General features: G+C 41.3%; 1 protein-coding gene across 2 annotated transcripts; it reads right to left on the reverse strand.

Moving 5' to 3' along the window:
• xab2 (XPA binding protein 2) lies at positions 1–7,015 on the reverse strand. Of its 2 annotated transcripts, none has more exons than XM_080777126.1 (19): positions 6,859–7,015; positions 6,408–6,556; positions 5,335–5,458; positions 5,029–5,226; positions 4,185–4,319; positions 3,910–4,074; positions 3,615–3,759; positions 3,357–3,508; positions 3,137–3,256; positions 2,907–3,038; positions 2,617–2,748; positions 2,193–2,306; positions 1,912–2,074; positions 1,627–1,817; positions 1,416–1,538; positions 1,115–1,280; positions 795–921; positions 340–458; positions 1–249 (listed from the first exon to the last, which is right to left on the reverse strand). In XM_080777126.1, the coding sequence occupies exons 1-19, from the start codon at positions 6,892–6,894 to the stop codon at positions 170–172; spliced, it is 2,571 nt and encodes an 856-aa protein (XP_080633252.1). In that variant the 5' UTR covers positions 6,895–7,015; the 3' UTR covers positions 1–169. The 2 variants fall into 2 exon arrangements, with proteins under 2 accessions (XP_080633252.1, XP_080633251.1); XM_080777125.1 differs by having other exon boundaries at positions 1,109–1,280.
• Positions 7,016–11,156: the final 4,141 nt, after the last annotated feature.

An 11,156-nucleotide genomic window follows, 5' to 3' on the forward strand; every position in this document is an offset into this window, starting at 1 on the left:
TATTGTTGTGGTTATTTATTGAGTACAAATACAGCATCACCTACAGAAAGAGTGGAAAATATAGTAATTTACATGGGTTTGAAAACAAATGAGTCCTTCGACTAACACAGTAAAACACATTTCAGTTACATGGATGTGTGGTTGCCAACAAGTTACAGGATTTCCAGATTTAGTCTTCTTCTTTCTGCCCTTCTTCTTTAAGCCCTCCAAAAACAGCTGTTGGGACACTCTTCTGTTCAAGCTGCACCTCTGTGGACAGAAGAACAAAAGACGATGAGCACATTTTCACTGATTTAAAAAACAAAAACATTTGTATCCGTCATTGGGTTTGCCACTCACCTTCTGGCCCTTGTCCTTCATCCTCATCCTCTTCATCACCATCACCATCATCAATGTCAATCTCATCAGGATTGGCTTGTTTGGCAAGTTCAGCTAGCTCACTACGAGAAGTGTCACTCCTGCACGAGTCAATATACAGAGATAACACAGGTTAAGCCACACATGCTCCTATTTTTAAGGGGTGTTCACACTTAATTTTGTATTTTTTAAGATTTGTTTTTGGCTTTTTACTTTTATTGATAGTTAGTGAAGACAGACAGTGAAGTGGGAGGGAGAGACAGAGCCTATATGTGGCATGCGCCTGGACCACTAGGCCAGCGGGCACCCCCAGACTTTATTCCACGCCAAAATGACCAATAAAGCATAACAACAACAAAATAATAGAAAGCAAGATACACCACCAAGTCTGTAGCGGTACTTTGTGCAATGAGATGGGTATAGCATAGACTACAAACCTGACAAAGAGAATCTTTTCTTTGGGCTTGGGTTTGTCTTTTTCAGCTTCAGCAGCAAGTTGTTGTGCCTTCTGTTCAAGCATCTTCATGTCATCGAGCCCCATCTGGCCTGGAGTGAGGTCTGACACTGCAAACAAACAAGATACTTTAAAGCAAAGACATACAATAAATTGTGGGCCAGTGCATAAATTAGCATGGTATTTGGGACACAATCTTAGAGTGGCCTTCTGGCAGACATAGTAAGTCTCAATAAGACACTTGTATTAGGACCAGTGATTGTAATAACAATCTGTGATGCTGAGCCTTTCTCTCACCAGTACCTGTGGAGCTGGCCGTGGCCTTCATCATCTGAGCTGACATGAAGTTAACCTGTGTGTTGTATGTTGCCTGGACACTACGCTTGATCCTCAGCATCTCTCTGATGGTGTCCTCATTTCCATGGCGGATCTCAAATTCCTTCCAGTTCTGCCAGAAAGTGGCAGTGTTCTGAAAGAAAAGACACAGAGACGGCACAATCATGAATATCTAAAAAGTATGTACACATTATACAGTATATAGCCTATAATGGAAATTAATTATGACTAAGTGTATTATTAATATGGGTTCATGCCAATATCTCACCCTAGGATCACAGATCTGGGAGCAGTAAGAGTAGATTGCTCTGCCCCGGTCAATCTCACCCAGCTTACTCTCCATGTCAGCAAAACGCTGGCACATCTCCCTGGCATGCTCATCTGGAAGGACCTGGAAGAACAGAACTGTTATAGTCTGATGTCATGTATAAAAGACAATGACATTTACATACGTACAATGTACATTTACGCTTTGTTACCTCAATGGCCTTCTGATAAATGGCTCTGGTGTAGGTAACGCCATAGATTTCTGCAGCTCTCTTGATGTAAATGTTAAACATATGATGTCTTTCACCAGGATCCACTGCCTGTGTTGCCCTTTCATAGACTGCCATGGCATGTCGAGCCAAGCCATACTCCTCTTCCAGTTTAGCGTACAACAGGTAAATGGCTAGGAGCCAAACACAATGACACAAGGTTATTATATAGTTAATACATTAGGAATCCAGTAACCCCATTCGAAGATATGTAACAAAACTACTTACTCTTGGCAAACTTGGCTGGGCAACCATCCAAAGCTTGCTCAAACAGATCTCGAGCTCTCTCCAACTTCTTGCCTCCGTAACGGTCAATGAACTTGGTGAGGTATGTGTTCCAGATGTCATAAACATTTGGCCACCTGAAGAGAGCGATGCCACGCTCATATGCCTAAAGAGGGTTGAAATGAATAAACATGAGAAATGTAGTTGGTGCTCAATTGTTTTGACAAGAATCAACGCTGCACAGTGAGATACAGGATTGACTAACAAAATATGGGTATAATTACTTTGAAACTCTCCTCAAAGTAAGTGTGTTCTTCCAGGAACATGGCATAATTGATGATGATCTGTGGTGTGGCAATGCGGAGGTCAATAATACGGTCATAGACTGCCTTCGTAGACTGAGGAGGAAAGGGAAAATAAAAAGCAGGCATTAGACAAAATCTGTGTACAGCAAAAGACTGATTTATCAGTACACAAAGTCAAAGTGAACCACCAGACTAGGGTTTCCCACAGAGCTTGTCAGCTGACTTGAATGAGAGTCATTATAAAATTAAAATCTGTATTTAACAATTTTATTTGGAACAAACTGTCATCCCCGGCTAAAAGGCTTAAATACTACTAAAAGTGGGGAGTGGCAATAAATGGTGGCAGTTCCCACAAAATGTCCTTAGTTTTTAGAATTAAAACGTAAGCTTCTCTTGAACATACCTGGAAAGTTCCAAGACTCTCCTCCAGGTCAGCCAGCATCGACCACACCTTGAGGGACTTGTAGACTCTGTTCTGGACTGGCTCGGATGCATCGAAATACTCTGCCTTCTTGGATGGGATGGCTGTAGCTTTCTAGATTAATGCAACAAAAATTAAATGGTTTACATCTTACTGCTATATCAATTAAATAATTTAGACAGATAAAGAACAACTTGGTACTTTAGTAGTACTATAATTATCATCAATATTTAATCTTAAAATAATGGTGCTCTTGTGTGCAGTTGTCTCACTCTCAGTATGCGGAGTGCCTGGTCATAGTTCTCATGGCGTAGCTCCATCTCTCCATATTCACACCACACCCCTGCCAGGTCATCCACATGCTTGTAGTTGACCTTGGTGGCCTTTTCAAAGATGGTCCGAGCCTGAGTGGTAAAGGACAAAAAAGTTACACAGATGCGAGAAGACAATACAACTTTTGTCCTCTTAATAGTTTCACAGTGGGATGAAACCTTTAACTTACATCATCCAGTTGTTCATTTTCCTCATAGAATTTAGCAAAAGAAACCCAGAGGGAATGAGGTTTCCCAGTGGCTTTCATTGGATCCACAGTCTGCACTGCCTCCGTGTAAGTATTGATGATCTGTAATTGAAGATTTTGGTCACAGAATTATGATAGCACAAGGAGACGCATCAAAGTCTTGTCAGGTAGTAACAGACTACTTGATGATGATAAAACTCACCTGTCGTGCATTGCCCTCATACAGCTTCACCCTCTTATGCCACTCGTGAACATTATGAGGATTCTGCCGCAGTAGTACGCTGTTCAACAGAAGTGGCCGCCGGGTTATCAACTGCTCAAAACGGGCCAACCTGAGTTCCAGGTCTATGTCCTCTGGAACAAAAGAGGAACCAAAAGGTTAAAAACGACCAGCAGCATGGCAAAAAGAACTGAACGCGAATCATTTTGCTTCTCATTTGTAAAAGCATTCCCCACATACCATCTTCATCCTTCCCAATTTCAGATGTGGTCTCCATTTTGGCAGCGATCATGCTCTCCTCAAACTGGGCATAGCTGTCAAACACTTGTGTGAAGTCCCTTACTGTCACCACAGTCAGAATGGCCTCTTCATACACATCACGGGCCTGATGGAGGATAATCATTGAACTCAAACAAAATGTACGGATGCATAATTCAAAGCCTGATGGAATAGTTTCTATTTAATTAATTAAACCTAGCTACCATTCATTGCTTATGGACTGCATACTAATTGACGGAATTCAAAGAACACCCACCTTCTCAAAGTGTCCACTGCGGATGTAATAATCAGCCAAAGAGCACCAAAGTTTGCCAAGTTGGTCTGTGAAGCGTGTGAGGCCTCCTCGGATGATGGCTCCTACATTCAATGAGGTGACTTTATCAGGGTTCTGGGAAATCAGGTCGCACAACTCGTGCCACAACTGTCACAGGAGAGTAATACAGTTAATAATGGGCTGTTTGGTGGGGCCTTTGTGAAAGGCCCCAACAAAATAACGGATAACTTGGCATGGGATTGGGAGAAAAATCTTACCTGGTAGTTGGACTTCCCCTCTTTAGACACAAAGCTTTCATCATTGACAACTGCTCCTAGTCGCACAGCAGCTTCATCTAAGCGTCCAATAGAATGTAGGTAGTCTATATACTCCTCTGCATTCTCTGGACACAGCTATGGAGGGCATGGAAAAACGGCTCAACATAATGACTTAGTCTTAAACTAATACACACCTGTCTCAAAGCATGTTCAACTTGCATTCGCACGCTTGAACTGCAACATTAGTGTTCAACAGGATAGCCTATTTTGCTATGGTTTGGTCAAAACGTATAATAATAGCACTTTTCATGACACAAATGCAGCGCAAAGTGTTGTTTTGCTTGTTGACTTCTAGCTTCTATTCAGCTACTTCCCACTCGTACAATACTTTCAAATGCACACAGCACTCTCATAAGCGTACACACCACAATCCTTCCCATTTGCTTCTCTGCTTATGTTTGTCTTTTTTATCTGGTCTTCTCTTCAATTGATTTTTTGTTGTCATTTGCAAACTCACTCAATTGTGATTTGATTGTGGTGTTTGTTTTGTTCATGGAATAAAAATGTAAACAGTGACAGCTTGGGTGTTTGGTGCCTCAACTAGTTTGAGACCAAAACTGTCTTGTTTCATTAGTCTTTCCTCTGGCCTTGGTTCCCTACACTAACTTTATCTGAATGAAGCATAAAATGTCAAAAAATAAACCTTTTAGAACAGTGACATCGAATACATTTCCATTAGAAGCAAGCGAGTGATCTCTGTGTATGCGGACAACAGAAACTAGTCTAACTCGTGTCCAACTTAACAAGACACCTCATGGGGTTGAGCTTCAATGCGTTCTCTTACCTTGAGGTACCTGCGATAGACTCGGATAGCCGTCTCCGGCAGAGGCAAATTCCTGGCAAAACGGAGGTACAGGGGCCAGATGCGAAAATGCTGAGTGACCGGGAGTGCTCTGAGAGCACGGTCAAACATTCGCCGACTCCGTGTGATTTTGCACTGAGACACCAGGAACTGGCAGTAATCGAGCCATATTCTCGGCATCTAATATTGGGGAAAGGCGGACCGTTAGAAGATGCACAGACCAGACATAATGTATTTGTCTACTGACCATCGAGTTCTCCTAAACTGGGTTGAGGAGCATTGCCTCACCTTATGCATGAACACCAGTGCTCTCTCATGACAGTTGTTGATCTCCTCGTATGAAGGCTCTGTGATGCATTTCCCTTTAACCTGTTTCCGTCTTTCTCTCAAGTAGTTGTACCAAAGCTTGTAACTGTACAAATAAAATGAAAAGTTAAGAGTGAGTGAGCAGACCACTGTTGATCAATTGTAAATAAATACCAACATGTTCACAACTATTCAACCACCTTAAAACACTAACGCTGCCCTCTTGCATTGTATGTACAGGAACAGTTATGTTGGCGACAACTATTAATTAACTATTAATTGGGTTTGCCTTGTGTCTGTGGCCTTGCTACAAGTGTCGGCAAAGACCTACAATACATTATGAACTATAAGGTTAGGTTATGGGCTCTCAGGTTCGATAACAGTGTTACAGTACGTTTTAACAGCGTATAACATCGGCAAATTGCCCATCATCGCCCGAAAAGATGAATTATTTGTATCTTTTCGGGCGACGTTGCCCATCGCCGGTTCGCCTGCCATCGCCGGTAGTAGCCGGGTCCCATAGACAAATAATGCACTTCAGGAATATTGGTCTGGCTGTCGCCCGCTGTTAAAACGTACTGTTATAACTTAAGTGAGACAACGTCCCCAAAGTACGGACATGACACTTTACTGGCAGGTCAGAGGACAGTCGAGAACAATTGATTGTGGCCAGAGAGAGTATCCATAACCAAGTACTGTACAATTTTGAGGTATTTTTTTACTTACATTTGCAATACTTGTTTTACTTCTACTCCACCTCAGAGGAAAATATTGTACTTTTACTCCATTACAATTATATAAAAACTTTATTTACTTTGAAGATAGATTAGTATTACACCAAGCACTTCAGCCTTAATATGTAGAATCGAGCCATTTGAATGTGACAAAATGTGACATTCCCCACAATGAGTAATTTTACTTTTGGTACTAGAAGTACATTTTGATGCCAATACTTTTGTACTTTTACTCAACTATATGTTAAATAAAGGACCTCCACTTGTAACAGAGTATACCTACTTTTACTTAAGTAAAACCTGTGAGTACTTCTTCCATACCTTCCAGGCAGCTCTTTGAGGGCCCGCTCGTAGATCATGTTCAGGGTGGCTTTGAGTCCATTCTGTTTAAACTCTATGTATCTCATCCAACACTTGACTGAGTATGGGTTCCTGATGATCTCCTCTTCATATGGAAGATCATCTTCCTCCTGTGTGGAGGAGAGTACAAACAAATCGCCATGTTAATGGCACACATTAAAGCGGTTAGCTCAGTTCAAGAACTTTAGCTTATTTATTATTTCAGGGCTAATTTGGCGCTAATGTGGTTAACGTAGCTGGCGGCTGTGTGACTTTGTGCCAAAAAAATAAAATCCAACTTTAATGAACGATACGTGTTGTTAGCCAAGCTAGCTCGCTTCCTGACGTTACCTTTACGTTTATGACGCTGTAACTATTAAACCAACAATGTAACAGGTACGTAGCAAACTAAGTTATACATGAATCGACTTACAAACATGACGCTCGCTTTTCCATTGAGTGGAGCCATTTTTTGTTATCCTTACAAGTTACAACACAATAAACACACTAAATGACTGTAAAGTTGGCTAGCCAGCGGCTGCTACTGCTAGCATGCTAGTTCTTCAGCGTGTGTTGTGCTCTCTTCTTCTGTGGATTTCACCGGCAGCTTCAGCTTGCTTGCATCATTGGCGTTGCATTACTGCCACCTACCTTCTGGAGTTGAAGTCCAAGACTCCAACTGGTAGGATGATAAATAATTATTCATCTTCGTGTACTTAATACTTATTGTAAGTATAGTCTGGTTTGGTGTTTAGTGCAGTGTGTGTGTGTGTGTGTGTGTGTGTGTGTTTTTAGTTTTTTTTAAAGTGGTGCAACCATGTGTGTGTGTGTGTGTGTGTGTGTGTGTGTGTGTGTGTGTGTGTGTGTGTGTGTTTTTAAGTGATGCAACCACTTCATTAAGGAGCGTGTGTCTCCCTGGCTGGGTCCCTGGCTGGGTCTGTCCGAGCACGAAATTTTTTTGGGTTGTTTTCACAACCAAGTGTCACTGTTGCGCAGCCTAACACACATACATATTAACTGTATATATGATGATTTCGGGAGTGACAGTACAGCACAGTACAGTACAGTACAGTACAGGGACCCCCTGGGGACCCCCACACGGTAACTCTGTCGTTTCTCAACCGTTTCGGACGCTGGGCGGCTCGCCGGAACCGGCACGCCCCCCTGGGCGCGTTCCTGGGGGTCTGGGTGTACTGGGGACCCACGGGGACCCCCACACGGTAACTGTCATTTCTCAAACGCTTCGGACGCGGGGCGGCTCACCGGAACCAGGTCGGCACCCTGGGCGTGTTCCTGTGGGTCTGTAAGTTCCGGGGACACGCAGGGGACCCCCTGGGGACCGCCACACGGAGTTGCACCACTTACTTCACACGGGTGTGATTTTGTTTTTGCTATATCATCGCTAGGTTATATCACATAATGGTGAGAACCATAAGGGAATACGGAACAGGAGTACAACAACATGGTGTTGGGGAAGTTTATGCTCTGAATTTGATATTATCCTAACTCCTTTAGAAGCATTAAACAGCTACTGTGCAGCACCGGGGACTGTCCTCACGGTTCCCCCATATGGAGATGGATTGACATTGACCATGGTCCAGTCGTTTGTGGGTGTTGATGGATGTGAAGTCATGGGTGCTCACCAGTGTGTGATGATGCTGCTTCATCTCAGAGATTCTCTAACTGGGCGATTTCCATGTTGAAGCTCCTTAATGACGCCTTCAGCCTGTTTCTCTGTTGTTTTCTCATTTATCACATGAACGAGCTCAGCCTGGCTTCTATCAATACAGCCGATCGGACCTGGACACTGTCTGTCTGCTATCTCTGTGTCTATACATGTTTCTGGCTGATCTCTACTGATTGATTGACTTCCTGAATCTTCGATCATCGTTTTCTCTCCTGGACAATCTGTTGAATTTCAGCCTGTCTTTCTTTCGTATTCTTCTTTCAACATTTTACTCCTTAACTGATGAATCCTGGCAGACAGATATAAGTGGTCTCTTATAGATGTTTAAACATAGTGGACACTGATACACATCATTAGTGTCCCAGTAAAGTGAGATACAGGTTTCACAGTAGTTGTGTCCACATGTAGTGCTGACTGGATCAGTGCACACATCCAGACAGATAGAACACAGGAAGTCCTCTTCAGACAGGAGACTGCTGGCGGATGCCATTTGGCCCATTTCTAAAACTACAAAAAACTTTGATTAACTGGAATCTTGGCTGTATCAGCAGCAGTGGTGCTGCTGGGGTGTCCTCGACCAGTGATCTGACCTGACCTTTATGATCCAGGAATGTTTAGGATGTGACTAGTGACTACAGCATTATATCCATCTTTCTTTCAGTCCAATCTGTGCAATCAGCTTTGAAGCCAAGCTGACTGAAATCACACGTCATAAATATGACATCAGTCTCACTCAATCCTTTAGGGAATATATATAGACGTACCGGAGTACTTGGGAGGTCAGTCTATGACATCATAGACGCATCCATTCTATGATAACTGGTACTGCACTAAGTATTTTCACAACACATACAATGGGTACTCTGACAATGGGTACAACATTATGTACTGTACATATAGTGCCCACTGCCCACTGACAATGAGTACAATACTGCAAAGGCCTAAGCGGAGTCAGGCGGTGCTGGAAATTGAACAAACTGGAGTCTGGAGTCTCTGGACTGCTGGATGTACGTATACGTGGTTGAACTTCCACTCTCTACTACGTCGTCCTCAGACGAGCCCTCCATCGGCGTCAAAAGCATTAGCCCTTCGGACCCCCATTTGATTGCAACCCCAGTCTCTACTGTAAAATCCTCATCGTTAATTTAACTCTATGTACAAATGGAACCAACCCTTATGGGTCCGTTTGGTTGGACCCCTGGTGGTCCCTGCACCTGACATTGAGAAACAGTGTAAGAAATATGAAAAACACATTTTTACTTCAAATTAGAGAAATGTATTCATGAAAACAGTTTGTTGGTGAATATTAAATATTCCAGCTTTTATTACAAAATGGTATGGATTATTGTAGGTACTGTTTACTGTAGCATTAGCACAGAGATTCTAGAACAGCAGCATTCATTCAGTGTATCTCAACCCCTACTGGATATGATATTATACTGACAGGTGTAGGCAACATCGCTTTTTTTTTAGTGATGGAAATAAGCGAATTAGCACAACACCCCATAGCCCCATTCAATTCAATGCAATTCATTTAGGGCTTATGGTAGGGGAAATAGCCGTCTCTCCAATAACACCTGGACCTCTTTGGTGGGGACGTAACAACTACAAAGAAAGGTAAGAAAGACTTTTAGTATGGAATTCTCCTTTAAGTCTTATTATCCTATGCTAATCAGAATAACGAAGAAAAAAATAGGTAAAGTATAATTTTAAATGAATACAGAAATAATTGGAGAAAAATGTTGCATCAAGAAATTAATGGATGCCTTTGGGCTTTTCATCTACCTGCAGATGTGTCGTCCACCAGGTCTTTAACAACATTTAGCCTTCCGCAATTTTATTTTCCTGCCGAAAGTAGAAGATGAATGAGTTAAACTTTGTTGGTGCAATAACATTTTACATTTGAGTGTGTATCCAAAAGTAAATTGAAATTCCAATGGCTTCTTACTGTGTGTGCTATCAAAATGAACAGGATGTAAGTACAACTTTAGATCAATTCACAAACCAACCATAGTCTGCATTTTCTATTTTCATTTTTGGCATTCAGTTGAAAATATAGCCTATTGATATATTGATGTCCATTAACAAAAAAGTTAATATCAGGATGATACGTACTGTACAGACATGGTATGTATAAAGAAAAATACAACATACATAATAATGTATGTCAATGTAGTTCTAATGATTGAAATTGTATTAAATTCAATAAATTGGCAAAATTACTCCCACCATTGGCATAAATAAAGAACATTTAACACAACTTTTTATGTCGATATGTTGTGAAGTCATGTAAATCTATTAAAATGACTCCATTCACATATTTAGTCTCTCGAGACTTTTTTTGCCAATGGGTTCCCAGATTGCACATGATCACAGGATGTGTCATTTTGTGGCAATCAATAATATCAAACGTGTTATAGTTCACCCTAATTGAAAATAATAATCACTAATTTAGACAGCATTTAGTTTAGCTACATTTTTAAATCCATACTGACCTTTTAGATTAGAATAGGTTAAAAATAAGACATTTCTTTTTGTACTTTTTATGTGTTTTTGTTTCTTGTTTCTTGTTCTTGTCTTTGTCTCCCCAAAAGGAACAGGGTCAGGGCAGAATACAAATGGTATTTTGTTGTTTTGTTTTGTTACTCCCTGGACCACAACGGAAACAAGCCTAACGGCTTTCTTGTGTCTGTATCCTTTTGAATTAATTTTCAATAAAGTTTTCAATCAATCAATCAAACCACACAGTGCCACACAAAATGTATTTTAGGGCCTGTGTATAAAAATGACTATAAATGTCACATTTCATTGGATAAATAAAAGTATTATGACGCAGTTTACTGTAAATGTATGAACTTGTATGAACAGTTCCAGACAGCTACTGCCATTTGACAACACTGAATCTTTCCATGCTCATGGTGGCAGTGCATTTATTGACCTTTTTAAATAATGAATTAATGCATTCATTAACTCATTAAAAACCGGGAAGGCATGTGTTACTTGAGATTTTTCCGTTGGCCATTGAAAAATAGCAGATCCTATAG

Source organism: Protomyctophum bolini (genome assembly GCF_963924005.1).
Source record: "Protomyctophum bolini genome assembly, chromosome: 11".
Classification (NCBI taxonomy): Eukaryota; Metazoa; Chordata; class Actinopteri; order Myctophiformes; family Myctophidae; genus Protomyctophum; species Protomyctophum bolini.